Source organism: Diceros bicornis, chromosome 14, assembly GCF_020826845.1.
Source record: "Diceros bicornis minor isolate mBicDic1 chromosome 14, mDicBic1.mat.cur, whole genome shotgun sequence".
NCBI lineage: Eukaryota > Metazoa > Chordata > Mammalia > Perissodactyla > Rhinocerotidae > Diceros > Diceros bicornis.
The window spans coordinates 16,913,333-16,930,996 of record NC_080753.1 but is presented as its reverse complement, the minus strand read 5'-3'; the positions used below and the strand labels follow the sequence as shown (position 1 = coordinate 16,930,996).

Here is a 17,664-nt window from a genome sequence, read left to right as displayed (position 1 = left end):
AAGGTTCACGGAATACATTTATGACTGCACTGCTGGGTCCCTTCTCTAGCGATGCGGCCTCCCCTTCAATTGGGGAGGCAAAATCTATGAATTGGTTTAGGTCCAGTAACTGGGTAAGTGTATGTGAATTATCACTATGGAAACTTCTTTCACGTTTCTGCCAACAGACTTATATATATGTAATATAATACATATATATTTTTAATTATCAGTGAGATCAGCATCCGGCCCTGTCAGCTCTGGCCTAGAGATGCCGGCCAGAACGGAGCTCTTCAAGAATGCAGGTGCATATCCTCATCAATGCATTTTTTTTTAATGCCTTAGTGAAAAAAAGGATTTCTGAACCCTCTATTTTAAAAAAAATTTGAACACATTTATTCATAAGAGTTATACAAAAGCTTTAAGCACATTATCAACTATGATGACTAAATAATTTATTAGATTCAGCATTACATTTTTATCTAAATTTCACAGTTACTAAATTTACTGTTCTTATTACTTTTTAAAATTAAGATATTATCAAATTTAATTGCTGAAAGAGAATATATTCAATAGAAGACTTTTTCAAACATGTGTGAACTGATAAAGCAAGACCCGAAATTTTTACAGTAATTTTGTTTCTAAGTGGAGTCACGTTGCTCTTGAGAAGAAACAGCAGCATTAAACAATGTTCTATCTTATTTCTGTTGGGCATTTGCAGGTAGCCGGGCAGCTTTCTATCATGTCTTTTGTATCACAGCCGTGTTTTCTGACCAAGTTGTCACAATTCGAGTACTTATTCACATGCATGCAGGGATTGGCTAAAATGAAATAAAAGGCAAATAAAATGCTGCTTCTTGGATTAAACTATTAGTTATCCAAAACTATATTATCTCAGGGAAAATCCATTTACTCTCTATTCTATTATTCAAAGCTCACAGCATACATAAGAGTAATAGTCTTAAACGGCTTAACAGACATATCTGATGGAGCAGATGTAGAGTTTACACACTCAGAGCTTTATGAAATCAAATAAATTTCCCTATCCTATACCAATAAGATGCACAGTAACCGAAATAAATTCAATTACCAATATATTTCAGGTGCTACTTATTTAGCCCAGTGTGTATGTATGTGTGCGCGTCTGTGTGCTGTCATGTCTGCTTGCGTGATGAATGGATTGTACAAAGGCACAAGGGTACCAAACAGGGAAGACAAATCCAGCCTCCGTTCCATTCAACAAACCACACGAAGGAATATCGTCTTCTGCTAGCACTGGCTCTGGTGTGTGTATTTACGTGTGTATGTGGTATCTGGGGATTAACAGAAGACTAACTGGAACCTTCAACATTTTCTTAAAATAGCCCCAAATTCTTATTTTCAGGTGCCTGCTTCCAATGAAATGCAGTTGTTAGGGAGAAATCAAGTGATGTAGTTGGCTGAGTGTGTGTGAGTTGTGAGTGTGTGAGTGTGTGTGTGTGTGTGTGTGTGTGAGAGAGAGAGAGAGAGAGAGAGAGAGAGAGAGAGAGAGAGGGAAGTGGTGGCCATACTGTGGAGCACAACATTAAGTTTCTCTTTCTTATATTCCCTTTTTTTTTAGGGGCAGAAGCAAATCAGGCCTGACCCTATCCGAGATTGTAGAGTCGGTTAGTTTCTATACTTTTGGCTTTTCCCTCCCTAACTGAGAAAAAGTAGGCGCTAACTGACTAGAAGGACTTAAAGGGAAACTTCATCTCCACTATGGCTTGGGTTAACTTTGCTCTGCATGATTACCTCCATGCCCATCTTATTTTAGTCATCACTACTCTCAAATGGTAGCTGAACTCACCATTTCATTTTTAGATCTGTGTTTATTGCTGAGATCAAAAACACTGAAGTAAGAAAAGGAGGATCCAGAAGCAGAATGGGGACATACATACGTCAGGATAGATTCTGAGACTGCCATCCTCAGTAAGGTCATTGCCCATGTGGACATCACCACGTAAAGATGCAGAATGGATATTACTTACTGCAAAGCCCATCATCACAATGATGAGGGCAGTCTCCACACGGTTCTCCTTTTTTATATGGGGTCTTCATGGTTTTCACATAGTTTCCCCTGGCAATGGAATTTTTGAAGACAGAATTAGTGACAACATTAAGGAATATGTGATCATGCCATGTGAGTGGAATATATAGCAAGAGTCACAGGAGCTTAGAAAAGGGAGGGAGAAATTTCTGAAAGTTGGACACAAAGACAATTTCAAGGTAAATTGGTAGTATTTAACTAGATGCAGAAGAAAGGAGATAGTGTCTTTCTCCTTAGATAAAGTCTTTCTCCTACTTTACTCCCACTGCCTTTACAGGGGACCAAAGGCATATGAAGCCGGAAGACAGGTTTGTAGTAAGGTTCCTAAGAATTTTTTGTATTAGCATCTCACAGAATAAGGTGTTTTATTAGATGAATTACTTTCATTGAGAATCTATTTTGTGCCATGAACTATGGTAGGTACTTAACATAGCTTATCATATTTAATCCTTAGAAAACCCCTACAAGAAATGTATTGCTACTGCCTCTTTATAGATAAGAAAAAAGGAGCTCCAAGTTGTTAAGTTATTGGTGAACTGAAGGCCACACAACTAGTAAGTGGCAGAGCCAATGTTTGTATTTGAACCTCGTGGACCACAGAGCCCATTCTCTATACACCATGTTATTGATATCCCCATGTCTTTATCATCCCTTAGAATGCACTGCTTGTTGTTTCCTGTCTTTCCCGATTCTCTCTATTCTTCAAGACCCACCTTCAAAGCTCTCCATGAAGCTACTCTATAACCTCAGATTGATGAAAGGGTTGGATTATAGCTCAAGGCGCAGGCCACTTGGCCTATCGTATGCCAAAAATGATCCCTTGTACTGTACTTACCCGGGGCAATATTGGCAAACATAGTAATACTTCAAGTTCTTATGTGGACAGTAGGCTAATGCACAGCCAAGCTGGTGGGAAGTGGGCCAAACAACCTGGAAGTGAAAAGTTTAAAAAGTCATTTTAATTAAATTTATAATGTTCACACTGTTTGCTTTTTTGTTTCTAAATTGCTTAATAGAAGTTATCAATGACGGGGATTTTAAAAGCTGAAAAATATTGGCTTCAGATTTTTTAAATTTCCATTTAAACTTGATGATTATTCTTTTTAAATATCTCTTCCAACTAGGGGGCTTCATGTAACATCAAAGGAAGCTTTATGCATTCATGATATCTTTCTTATAACAATGAATCATCCCCAAATTCATAAATATGTAGACAATGGGGTGTTGGGCAATGAGGGTAAAGTCACCCAAAAACAATTTGATTTTTGCAGGAAAAATAAGAAAAAATCTTGTTGTCCTTGTGTTTTAGTGCAGATAATCTCAGGTGTCCCAATATAACTTTTCTTTAGTTTTTATATAATACAAAAAATGATTTATTCAACAATTTTAACAATTACATATATAAGAGTATATTATATAAAAATAATATATATATTATTTTTCTCCTTAGCATTTTGTCCTGTGACTGGCCCAGAGAAAAGAGCTCAAGACTTTCGTATAAAGGTCATATAAAGTGTTGCTTAAATATAATTGAAGTCATTTCATCACTTTATTTCCAGAACTATCATTTAAAAGAATCCATTATGGTAAATCAAGATCACAGGGACCAGATGAGTGTTTGTGGGTATCCAAGAGATAATAGATTGATGCTTATATATATTAATGGGTAGCACATACTTTATAACGTAGGGCAGTTTCATGCTCACATATAGATTGCGTAGTTCAGACGTGTGCTTGGCATTTCCAGGATAAACTGAGGAGAAAAAGTAATTCTGGGGTGGTAGAGGACAAAACACATTAAGTTTTTGTCATTTCATTTTTACCTGGGTGTAATGGCCTATTTTAGCATTTGCTCGAGTACGTCCAAATCCATATTTAAAGTATTTAAGTTCCTTGTAAAAATAATAGATTGCATCTGGCCATGATTTGATACGACTGGAGATGAGTATATTCTCCCCGCAGCCAGCAACTAACAATTAGAAAAAACAATGAACCAATAGTTAAACCAGTACTTGTGAAGAATTCTCATTGAAAACTATTAAAATATTATACTTTAGTTTTTGTGATCAATATCTCCTCCCAAGGATGTGCAGTCATCTTTCACTGACTGACCTATGAGAGATATCTAATTTCAAAAGCTCGGCTCTGTGAATTGAAGTCACTTTTTCTGCCATCTATGAATAGCTCTTTTTTAAAGGTAAATAATAATTCATTTTCAAAGTGATTATGATGTAGCTTGACGCAATCACAGTCATCATTTTGGTAACACTAGTAAACTGATAAACACTGTCAATTGGCAAGTATTTTTTATCTGCTATGCCTTCATAATATGCATACAGGGGATATTAAAAAAAGTTTCAGACATAATTTTAATCCTTGGCTCTTCAGCTGAGGACATAAGGGGAGCTCGTGTGAAGCAGACAGCAAAGAGATCAGACAGAAGATGGGATGTCCAGTGGGAAAATGATGACATTAAAGCCATGGATGCAGGAATGACAACGGCATACGTGGGATGATGAGGAGGCTGACCAGATACTAGGAAAACTGAGTAAGACAGGTCGGAGTAGAATGCACAGGCAGAGTGGAGTGAACTGAGGCCTTTGGAAGTTAGGTAGAGATTCAATTCTCCATTAACACCATTTACACCTATGTTCTGAAAAGTTATACTAAAAGAAATAATTATTTTCACCAGGAACTTGTGGTCTGGTAACTTTGACCACACTGCATTAAGTGGGAGATTTTTTAGATTTCAAGAATAACCTCGGCATGTGGCTAAATAAAGATCATGAGTATCTAAATTGACTTAACTTAGGAAATAAATATTTAAAACAATTTTTTTGTTGTTTTCCTCTCTCATAGCTTTTGCCTTTGACCATTAACTCAGATCCATTTTACCTATTTGTCTTGGAGCAGCAGGAGTAATGAGATTTTAGGACAAGAGTTTAAAAAAAGAGAGGGAAGGACAGTAAGAAGGCAAGCAAGGTATGTGTGCGCAGGGATGGGTGATAAAGTTAAAACCAACCAACAAAAACTAGATCAGCATTCCCAAACTGCCATGTCTGTCTACTTCACTGATTTTTAGTTAATTTTTAGTTTTTCTAAAATGACACATTATTCATTGGAGAAGTTTGACTTACAGCTAATTTTTCGTTTAGATGAAGAACTATGAGACATGGTGCATTTCTTTGCCCACTTTTCAGCATTCTTTGCAGCTTCATGATTCCATGTCTTGAAATAAACGAAAAACATTTAGAAATGAAAATAGGAAGCTTTCATGAGATAATGGGGATATAGATGATTACATTGAAAACAAATGCCTATTTGATGAATTATTTTCCAGTTATTTCTTATTTTTCCATTATTCTAACAGAAGATACATTTCTTGCTTCCCTAAATGATTAATTACCAGGAAGTATCTTTCTATATGGGGTCACAGATTAAATATTTTAGGGAAAAAAATAGCCATCCAGCTTCTTAGCAGCAAAATAAACATTTCAAAACCAAGGCATGCTCTTTAGATAGACAATCACAGGTGATAATTTTTTTTCTTTTTTTTTACTAGCTTGAGGCTATGGCATTTAATTAGAAATGAGACTAAGTAAGTGCTGTTTTTTCCCCCAAAACGTCTATTGCATTTGCAGTAGTCTTCATACATTAATATACTGTCAGAGGCTATAGCAAGCATTGGTCAGTTTGTGTTGTACTAAATGAAAGGTAACAGTGTGAAGGACAAAATGTATGGAAAAATAAATGCTCGCCCTTATCTCATATACAAAAATACAAAAAAACTAGGAAAATCAAGGCAAACAGGGATTTGGTATTATAATTCAGACAAGTTAAGCGAAGCTTGCTAGACATTATTTTTTTATTTTTATTTTTTTCTCAGTAATCTTTTTATTTCCACTCTAGAATTTTATAAAGCAGAACCCACATTAAGAATATACTGGGATTTTTTTAACATAACATGCACAAAATTAAAATAACTCAGAGAAATTTTCGAAGTTTTGACACAAGTCACAGGAAAAAGTTGCATTTAATTAATTTTTCTTTGAAAGCAATGTCTTTTCTTTTTTGGTAATTGAAATGTCTCCAAATCAGCATACTTTTTATCAATCCTCAATTTTACAATATTAAATGACTAAAAGGGTTTGATTCTTTGCCATTAATAATGGCTAACATTTATTGAGTGCTTACCCACTTACCAGGTATAATTCTGTGAGGTAAGTACTATCATTATCCCATTTTACACGTCCAGAAAAAGGCTGAGAAAGGTTATATGGCCTGCCTAAGGTCACACAGCATCTCAATGGCAGAGCCAGGACTTGTACCTTGATTAGTTTCATTCCTAAACAACTAGGCTACAAATAGTACTGTTTGTACTATAATGCAGCATTCTAGTATTTATTTAGGAGACTAAAAGAGGGATTCTACATATGTCCATTCTTTATAAACATAACACGTCTACTAACAGCCACTATTGGTGTGTAACTGAAAAAAATGATGACTGCTTTACAATCTTTACAATGAACATTCAAAAACAGCTATCTTTTAAAAGACACATTCACAGAAGGGTGTGCTGGGTTCTCTTGGGAGCACTGCTATTAGAAGAGTTAACTGAGAAGGTCTAAATTTAAGACTTAAGAATCACTGTTGTAAGGATCCCTCCCATTGAGGTTGGAGAGACCAGTCAACAGGACGCTATAACACAGGATGGGTAGGGCTTCTCAACAGGAAGAGATCTGGCTAAGAATTTTCATCCCTGAGTGTCACAGCTTCTTTGCAGCTTTATAATAAACGGTTTCTGGTTTGTTGTAAAGCACAGCGTTAGTACACATGAGTTTGAAGTTATCCTTTAGTTTTTCTATGGACTGGCAGTCATTGCTCTGGATCTTTCCTTTCATGGTACTAAAATCCACTGGGTGTTTAATGATCAAGGAGTTGCCACGGGGAGCAATAAAATCAGTCACAAGAAATGACAAGAAAGCACTGGGGTCTTTTCTCTGTCATTGTCTCATCAGTCGATTCAAAACTTCTTGAAGGGCTGTCTGTTCCACTTGTTTGGCTCAAGAGCTTGCGGATCTTCTCAGGAGGCAAGTCTTTTCTTCCCGGGGACTGACACTGGAGCTCTTTTTCGGCCTCATTCTTCGCACGGTGCGGATCTCGCTTCTTTTTACCCTCCTTCACTCATCTTCGTTTTCTCCCCTTCCTCTGGAACCTGCTTCTCTCCTTTCTTTCTCTTTTTCCGCTTTCTGTCCTGGTGTTTGTCGCATCGTTTTTGTCTTGGAAGAGGCTTGACTCGTGCCCGGAGCTGCCCGGGGAGAGCTCGGTGACTGCGCTCCCTCCCACTTTGAGGACGAGCTTCAGGGGCTGCTCTACGTACTCCTCGTCCAGGTGTGTGTCCCACCTGTGCTTCTCGCCCAGGTCCCACCGTGCCCGCCCCCGCGCCCGGCCCAGGCCCTTTCGCGCCACCTCCGGTCCGCGCGGAGGGCGGGAGCGGCCAGGGAGACCCCGCGCTGCGAGGCAGCTAGACATTACTTTAAAGGAAGAAAAAACAAGTTCCAATCCAGGATGAGAGGAAATGCTCAGAATAGAGCAGACTTATCTATCTTTGGGAAGGCAATGTCAATTTCTTATTATGGTCGAGAGGTATTTATTCTCTACATTTGGCACAAGTGAAGCTAAACTAAGGCTCAGTAGAAAAATTCCTTCTTATAGCCTAGATTGAGCACCAACTGTCATAGAGTCTCAGAAATGGAATGAACTAGAAAGATAACAGATTCTACTTCCCATTTATTATAGAAATCCCCTCCAAAAAATACTCATTTTTCCCATAATTGAAATATATGCTCAGTACCTTTTAAGACAGCTCATTGTAGCACTACTTGCTAAATAGATTTTTTTAATCTATTGAGGTATAGTATGGCTTCCAAATACCTATGATTTGTTGATTCTAGCTCAGCCCTTTGAGAAAATTCAGAACAAATCTAATTCATTTGTCTTGTGATGACACTTTAAATACTTGAATTGGGAAGAGAAACAGGGACTAATTTTTATTTTGTATCCTCTATGTCCCTGGCATTTTATTCACATTAATATTTCTCTAATACTCCTCACAAAGATGGAGCAAAGTTTGAATTATCATTTCCGCTAATAGCCAAGAAAGTTGAGGCTCTTCCAGATTAAGTAATTAGCCTAGAGTCAACTATCATATCCTCCCGGGATATTCTTTATTTAGTTCAAATATCTCCTATTGCATGGTGTTTTGGTTTCCAGGCTCCATACCATGCTAATCAACATCTCCTGTATATGCTCCTTCTATTAATGTGTTGTCCAAATCTGTACAGTGGGACTCCCATTTTCCAGACCTATGCACCATATTTTATTATATAGTTTAAGTTTTAATTTGCAGTTTGGCATCTAATCATTCAAGTTATGTAATTAATAGGGTTTCTTCTATGTCGTCTGCCCATTCCTTATACCTCCATGCTCCACTGATAGTCAACATGTTCTTCAGTTCAAATGCAGTATGCTGCATTTAACTACCAGCCAATATGTCAACTTTCTAGTGAAATAACAGATTAGAGTATTTTACGTATGTAGATCCTGGTTTAATGTCCATTGCTAAATGGTCAAATGCTAGTTGATAATGATCCATCAACAAGACATGACTTACCATTTTGAGCATGTTGGAAGCAGTGGGTTTTACCATCCTTCTCATGTCATTGTGCGTATTAATAATCTCCATTTGGATTGATAGATGATGGGTCGATAAAGAGGAAACTGAGATATTTGACTTTAAAATGAAGCAAAAAGTTAGTGAGGATAATGTTACAATATTGAAAATCAAAGTAATAGAACTACAATTGCTTTGTTTCAATGTGGAAGTTAATAAAAATGTTTAGTTTTGTGTTCTCCAACTTTAGCATCAAACTCACCTCCACGGCTTGTTAAAATACAGATTATGGGGCTCCACCCCCAGAGTTTCTGATTCAGGAAGCCTGGGTGGGGCCAGAGAATTTGCATTTCCAACAAGTTCTCAGGGACCATGCTTTGAGAATCAATAAATAGTCTAACTCATAAAATTGTTGTGGGGAATTTGGGCTTGTCCTTTTGAATATCACCATTTTATGCCTTCAACAATAGATTAATTTGATCTATAAGACCTATTTACACATGATCCTATCTCTTAACATGCAAGAATTTAAAGCCCTCATCATCAGCCTAATTAGTACCAGAAAATTCCAATAGAACAAAAAATAGTTCCAACCTTTTACTCAAAAACAGAGTTTGAACCATATGATATTCAGCAAGAAATATCTACACAAAATACAGAGAATTTCAAGCTTAAAAAGAAATAGTGAAATATAAGAAGGCTATAGTATATCCAGACGTTATTTAGATTAAAAAATATGAGTGGCGTTCTGGGGTGTGTCTGCCTGCTACATTGAGTATCTTATAAAGATTATGAGTTGTGTGCATACTTATGTTTAAACCAACCTCAGAAATTGTCGATTGTCCTTTTCTGTCTTAATTAGAGCGTTATTAGAAGGCAATATATTTTTAAAAAATGGAAAATTTACTCATGAAAAATTATGGACTATTGAAACTGAAAGAAACCTCAGAAATCATTTAGTAGACGCTGTGCTGGTTCTTCTCTATTTGCTGTACCGCCCAACCTGCATACTGTCTGTCGTTCTCTGCCCCGCCCTGTGGCCTGAAGCTGACTCTTCTGGCCAGCACCACCTGGGCTCCCTCATCTCAGGGTTTCTGGATGGATTGAGTCAGAGGGAGGCACTGGTAGGAAAATAGAGGGTTGGGAGCGGATAGCATCAGGGGATTTCTTGCCAGTCCCCTTCCTACTTTTGCACTCCATCTCTGGGAGTAGATACCTCCATTCTTGATCTCACAGTTTTGACTCCAAACTCTATAACATTATTTCCTCCTTTAGTCCCTCAGGCCTAGCAGTGGGAAGGCTTTCCACTGCCGCTGATCTCTTTTTTCCTTTAACCCTGTTCCTTCCTCTGTAAATATCACTTCATTAAAGCCCATTCATTTCAAACATTTGTCTTGAAAAAAGAAATAGTAATTATGTGACATGATGGAGGTGTTAGCTAAAGCTTTGGCGGCAATCATTTGCAATACATAAGTGAAATCGCTCCATAATGTACATTACTCAGAATAAATGGCTACATTGACTAAAACTCTATGCCCATTTTATAGATGAGGACCCTGGAAATTAAACATGTTAAAAATCTCCTATCTAAACTTACAAAATCAGTGAGCAAAAAAGCCAAAACGTGAACAAATTCTTTTGACACAAAATAAATCCTAGAGTCTTTCCTAGAATGCAATGATCACTTAGGAAATAGCACTTCTAAACTTGAGCTAAAATTCTTCTTCCCATGTCTTGATACTAATCTACCTACATGGTTGGCAAAGATGGTATCTAACTATGGAAAACTTGTTTTTCCTTATCTTCTTTTGAGAAATATGGAAGACACTTTCTTCTTTTTGTTTTCCGCAAATAACTTTCCAGTCTGTTAAAAGCGTCAGTTCTTTAGAAGTCCAACACACTATCCGTTTAAATAAATACAGACATCAAGTTATAATAATCACTAAGCTTCAAGGGTATAAAATTACCTTACGGGTACACAGCCTAACCTACTTGTTCTTATAGTCAAGGAGGGTAAGAGGAAGTAGAAACTTACAGGACAGATCTTTCATTTCTGGATTGAGTTTCCTTTTTTGGCAAGGAGAGGGAAATGTGTTACTTTTCTAAAAGCTGGTATCTTTCTCTAATTGCTCATTTTCCACTTGCTTCTCAACCTACTGTGCTCCTTCTTTTGGCCCTTGCTAAGACCATCACAACCTCATCAGTGGTAAACATAATGGAAACTTTTCATTCCTTATATCACTTGTCACAGTAGCATTGGGAAATGCTGCATGCACCTTTCTTCTTGAATCACTTTCCCCTGGGCTTTGTGATGTTCCTATTTCTTCTTCTTTCTCAGTATCCTTTCTTTTCAGCTTAGCTTCCTTTGGCTCACCCTTAAATCTTGGTATTCTTCAGTGTACTTTCCTAGGACCCTTTCCCTTTTCACTTTATACATTTTCCACTTTTGCAGTTTCAGTGCCACTTACATGCTGATGATCCCCAAACCTCTATCTCCAGCTCAGAGCTCATTCATGCCTCACCTGAAACCTACCTGCCCCAGATGAATCCATCCTTGGCTCATCTCAGTGCCTAAGCATCATCAGGTGCCCCCTATTCTAGTGAATGGCATCGCCAGCCACCCAGTGATACAAACCAGATGTTGCCACCCTCTCCTCACATCTTATGTCTAACCAATCTCTAAGTCCTGTAGCTTCTACTTTGGAAGTAGAGCCTCATTCCCATAATCAAGTACAGGCCACTGTCAAAGTTTTTCACCTACATTACTGAGCAAGTTCCCAACTTGTCTCCTTGCCTCCTGTCTTGTCCCCTGCCACAGGATAGGGTGATCTTTCCGAAATGCAAATCCAACTGTGTCACTCTCTCATTCAAACACTTCCTTTTTGTTTAGGGCTCATAAGACTGGAGCCTCTTCCTACTACTCCAGCCTCGTCCCACAGTTCAATTCTAACACCACCAAACGTGACGTTCTCTTACTTCTTCCTGCTCTCAACTGGCTTCTGCTCAAACTCTCATATTCTCTCTCTCATCCATTACACTTCAGACCTGATGTAAACTTTTCCTCAAATACTTGCCCTTCTCCATCTCTAACTTCTCTCTTCACTGGTCTAAATCCTACTAATTGTATTATCATGAGGACTAAATGAGATGATAAATACAGAATGCTTAGAATTTTTTAAAAATAGCAAATGTTCAGTAATAATATTCTTTGAAACTCCATATTTGCTTTCACAATGTACTTTTCATACTTTTCAAATTGCCTGTTGACTCATAAGTCCTCTACTACTCTGAAGTGTTATGTGGGCAGTTCCATGTTAATCTTATTTATCACTCTATCCCTAGCATTTAGCACAATGTCTGGTATGGTATGTCTGGTATAGTAGATACTAAATAAGTGGTTGTTGAATTGAACTAAATTGAAATGGGTTGAGTTAAACTTTGGATGCCAAAATTATAGTTGTGTTTTTGAACTGTTTTTGTTTAGGGCTTTGTAACAGCAAATACATACTTTTGTGGGTCTAGAAACTAAATCTTCAAGCGTATGTTAAATTCTTCAACTGAATAACTTACTCATGATAAAAATGAATTTCTGTAAGGCAAGTGGTGAGTTAATTTGTGCTTCTGATTCATGCTATACTTCACATCCGATGCTCATTGCTGACCCACTGTCTATTGCTCAGTAGTGTTAATAGGTAAAAAAGTTACTGATTACTGTAAAGATACGCATTGGTGAGAACCAAGGTGCATTATATGACCAGAGAATGTTTCGTTTTGCTCCGCATCCCAGGAGATTTGCAACCATCATCTTTGTCTGTATAACATTCACTGTGAGGTATTGGTAAGGCAGCGCTATTAGTAGAGCTTAAAATCTATCTTATAAGTCAGATCCTTACCATTCCTGCAGCATGTTGCAGCAGTATCATGAAGCATATGCCAACCAACACCATTGTCCCTGAGAAGAAATGAAGCATTTATGAGATTTATCAGTACGTAAAAACAGCTTACTTTATGAAAAATATTATTACAATTTTAAGGAACGGACTCATATAACTTTTTGTGGAATTTGCAACTTTTTTATGAGAACAGATTTTCTTGGTCACATGGACAGTTTTTCTTAATAAAAATCAACCTCATCCTTTAGCTAAAAATGCAGGCTTCACTCTGGTGTTACCCATTCCTAGGTTGGAACTTAGGAATATAGAAGCAATTTTTCTTAATACCTTTAAAAGGACAAGAATTTGAGACCTAATCAAAGGTGAAAAGTAAAATTTTGATCTGTAATAATTCATATCACTGATGAGCATCTCCAATTGTAAGGAAATTAGTTTAAAACCTTGTTTTAAAAAATTTCTCTCTTGATCATGATAATCTTTAATGTACCACTGGAAAAAGGCAAGTTGCAGATTGGCAAGATTGTACACCAAAGTGATAACAGCGGATATCTGCAAAGAATGATGGATTTATAGTTCCATTACACTCTTACTCTTAGTTCATATAATTCTCTACTATTATTATTATTATTATTAAACAATTGCCAAGTGTTAATTTTATAATAATTCTCTTTTATTTTAAAAGTTACTTCTTAAAACACCTTTTTTCGGGCCGGCCCCATGGCTCAGCGGTTAAGTGCATGCGCTCCACTGCTGGCGGCCCGGTTTCGGATCCCGGGCGCATACCGACTCTCTGTTTCTCCGGCCATGCTGAGGCCGCATCCCACATACAGCAACTAGAAGGACGTGCAGCTATGACATACAACTATATACTGGGGCTTTGGGGGAAAATAAATAAATAAATAAATAAATAACAACATCTTTTTTCCATTACATTTTGCACTAATTCTTCTTTATGACCATTAGCTACTAAAGTTGCCTATCATTGTCCCATTAGGGCTCCTGTTTGAAAAGTTGGACAGCCTGCGTCCTTCAGTTGATTGATGTATGACATGGTTTTGAGTATCCTCAGTTCCCTGGTAGCTTTGCCCTGAGGGTACTACAGTTTACCTCTACTCTCCATTAAAAAGTGTTACGTCAAATACAAACACAATATTCCATGCATGATTCATCTTTTGCTTTATTTGGTATATTGGACCAAGGCAATGCTGAAAAAATATTTGAAATAAATCCTAATAATTAATACACTCTCATCTACTAGTAGTAAAGTTGAGAATAAAGTTAAAGACTATAAAAGTTTTTCCTTCCACCATAGATAGCTCTTACTATTAAGTAATGCAGCAAATGTTTTACCTGAGATGAGCAGATGGGAAGGACAGGGTGTTTCTATGTCCAAAGAGAGGCGAACTTATTTTGTTCTTCAGCACAGCAGTATATGTATGAACACAAATCGCTTCTCTTTCCTGTTTGGTTACTCTAAATTGTGCAAGGCAGTAGTAATATGCTATGGCGAAAACCTCCCCTTAAAGATCTTATCACCAGCTTCAGTGCTAAATAAGTCCATTATTGAATTCTAAAGAAGAATTCAGTTAATAATTGCAATTCTCCTATAATTAGGTTTAATAGTCTTAGTAATGATGGGTTAGGGAAGGCTTAAGCTTGACTAAAATGGTCTAGAGAGTGTAATACAATTTAGCTCGGTAGAGATGTATGTATTTTTTTCTCAATAGCATTCCATGGAATTACTCACTAATTAACATTCAGTAAACTGTCCTTGTGTAGTCTAAGGATTATATAATACATATTAAAAAAAATCCCACATTATGTTCCCTTATTAAAATTAATCGTACGATCTAATATGAGATTTAATGAACATAGGAAATTAATTTTACCTTATTTTTATTATCAAATGCCACCATATTAAAATAATATGTTCTAATAATTTTCTAGAAATATAGTATCACAATTTACTGAAAGAAAAGATCTCTCAAATACATCAAAAGGGGAAAAATGAGTTTTACATATGTAATAAATTTGTTCTGAAAACTGTTGATTTCTCATGCATTCATTAAAAAATAGTTTTCCTCCAACACAGCATTAATTTAGGTTGGAAAGGCAGCCACATAGTGTTTTAGGTGGTGGACTCTGAAGCCGGTCACCTTTGTTCCTCTCCCAACTTCACCACTCACTAGCTGAGAAAACTTAAGCAAGTGATACAGTTTCTTTGTGCCTCAATTTTCTCACCTGTAAAATGGGGTAATATTAATAACCATGAGCAGTTAGGGTTATTATTAAATGTTAATTCATTTAAAACACTTAGCACTTGCAATATTGTAGCCACTTAGTGATTGTTATTATTATATTTCACTAACTTTTAATTAATTAATTTGTTAGTAACACTGGACAAAGCAAGATACTATGGAGTATAGAAAGAAGTATATGTAGAAGAAGTGATAGCAACCTGGTGGCGTAAGATGTTCCTCCTTAATGCCCCTTTTTAATCAACAAATTAGACAACTATACATTAACAAAGGCACCTTTGTGGGTATTTTGGGACCTAGGACTTTACTCCAAGAGTCCAGTGAGGAATTTCACTTACCAGAGCAGCTGGTAAGATACAGACAAGCAAGCCTCCGTCTGCTCCGTCTGAGTTCTGGAACTAGTGGAGCCAGCAAAACTGCCTAGACTCCTCTTGCCACCTGTGGGCAAAAACTCAAGTGACTTTTATGCCTGAGCAGGCACCCATGCGTGAGAGAGAACACGTAGAAGTCTAGCCTTCCCGAAGGGAGACTCCAGCACAACACTGGAGGAAAAAAAGAAGGAATGTGGTCACAGTGGAGTTGGTAAGAGAAACTTTCCTGACACCACCCTTCCCCCAAGGAAACACTGTAGGGGGCTGGTTTATCCAGCAGAGGTGATCTCTCCTGCAGGGGAAAAGGAACGTGTGTGTGACAGGTTCCCGCCTACCCCAGGTGGGCGGAAAGCAGCTGGAGAAACCTATTTCTACCCCCAGCACCTGGAGTGGTGATGTGGGAGCTTTTGCCTGCAGGGAGAGAGGACATTGGGAAAGAGGCAGATAAGAATTTCAAAGGATGTTAAAGGGGTTGTACTCAGCAGAAAGTCTACCCACAAACCTCTGAGGGTGCCATCCCTGGAGATCTCACTACCAGGTCCATGGGCACCCCCAATGCACCAAGAGCTAAACCCACATCTCCCCCAACTCTACTGTCAGCCTCTTGTGTGAGCTCCCCACTGCACCTGTGAGAAGGGGCTCTGGTAAACAGGTAGCACAAAAATAAAACAGGCTGCAGTTGACGGTCAAGGGGCAAACTACAAAGGTGAGCTATAGCGCCACCTTCTGGAAAACAAAAGAGGTTTCCAATAGCCCGCTTGGTGAATTGTAAGAACCGGAGTAGACACTAAAGATTAAAAATTCACCCACAAGAGGAAACAAGAAAAGTGCAACAGATACATTTTCACAAACAGAAAGAAACCCCACCTCAGATAATAATAAAACCATAGAAATAAAATTCCATCTGCTGAAGGCAATGGGCAGAGTTGAAGAGACGTCTGCAACTTCAAAGGGAAAGCAGACGTGCATAACTACAAGTAATATGAAAAATCAAAGTAATATGGAATCACAAAAAGAAATAATAATTCTTCAGCAATTGACCTCAAAGACATGGAATATTGTGATATAACTGATAAAGAATTAAAAATAGCTGTTATGAAGAAACTCAGTGGGTTACAAGAAAACTGAGAAAGATAATTCAATGAAATCAGGAATAATATATGAAGAAAATGAGTTCTTTACCAAAGGGAAACAAACAGAAATTCTGGAGCTGAAGAAATCAACAAATGAGCTGAAGAATGCAATAAAGAGCATCTACAGCAGGGAAGACCAAATGGAAGAAAGAACAAATGACTTGGAGGATAGGAATTTTGAGATTATACAGTTAGAAGAGAAAAGGAAATCAAGATTAAAAAGAGTGAGAAAGCCTACCAGAGTTATTAGATTCCATCAGAGACATAAATATCAGAATAATTGGGATTCTAGAAGGATAAAAGAAAAAGGCAGGCAGAAAGTATATTTAAAAAAACAATAGCTGAGAACTTCCCAAACCTGGAGAAAGACTTGGACTTATACATCCATGAAACTAATAGAACATCTTATTATTCCAATGCAGAAAGACCTTCTCCAAGATACATTATAATGAAACTGTCAAAAATCAATGATAAAGAAAGAATCCTAAAGGCACCCACCTGGGAAAAAAATGTAATCTACAAAGGAACCCCTGTTACACTATCAGCAGATTTCTCAGCAGAAACTCTACAGGCCAGGAGAAAATGGAATGACATATTCAAAATGTTGAAAGATAAAAATTGCTAGCCAAGAATACTTTCTCTGGGAAAATTATCATTCAGATATAAAGGAGAAATAAAGGCTTTCCCAGACATACAAAAGCTGAGGGAGTTCACCACCATTAGATCTGCATACAAGAAATGCTGAAAGGAGTTCTTCAAGCTGAAATGGAAAGATGCTAATCAGTGACATGAAAACATATGAAAGTACACAATACACTGGTAAAGGTGAAAAATATACAGTCAGACTTAGAAAAATGTAACTCTATATTAGAATGATGTGCTAACCACTCAACTATAGTATAAAAGTTAAAGGAAAAGAGTAGTAAAAACACTATAGCTACTATAAATTGTTAACAAATACGTAACAAATACAACATAAAAAGAGGTAAATTGTGGGACTGGCCCCATGGCCTAGTGGTTAAGTTTGGTGCGCTCCACTTCGGCAGCCTGGGTTTGATTCCTGAGTGCAAAGCTATACCACTTGTAGGTGGCTATGCCATGGCAGTGACCCACATACAAAACAGAGGAAGATTGGCACAGATGTTAGCTCAGGGTGAATGTTCCTCAAGCAAAAAGAGGAAGATTGGCAACAGATGTTAGCTCACGGCGAATCTTCCTCAGCAAAAAAAGAAAAAGAAAAAGAGGTAGGGCCGGCCCTGTGGCTTAGCCGTTAAGTGCGAGCGCTCCAC

The 17,664-nt window shown here is 37.5% G+C and overlaps 1 protein-coding gene across 1 annotated transcript; it reads right to left on the bottom strand.

Moving 5' to 3' along the window:
• Window positions 1-411: 411 nt before the first annotated feature.
• On the bottom strand, window positions 412-15,330 carry LOC131413412 (serotriflin-like). The gene is made up of 8 exons (XM_058553939.1): window positions 15,210-15,330; window positions 12,614-12,672; window positions 8,721-8,840; window positions 5,185-5,275; window positions 3,871-4,016; window positions 2,883-2,977; window positions 1,989-2,077; window positions 412-800 (listed from the first exon to the last, which is right to left on the bottom strand). The coding sequence occupies exons 2-8, from the start codon at window positions 12,665-12,667 to the stop codon at window positions 673-675; spliced, it is 723 nt and encodes a 240-aa protein (XP_058409922.1). The 5' UTR covers window positions 12,668-12,672; window positions 15,210-15,330; the 3' UTR covers window positions 412-672.
• Window positions 15,331-17,664: the final 2,334 nt, after the last annotated feature.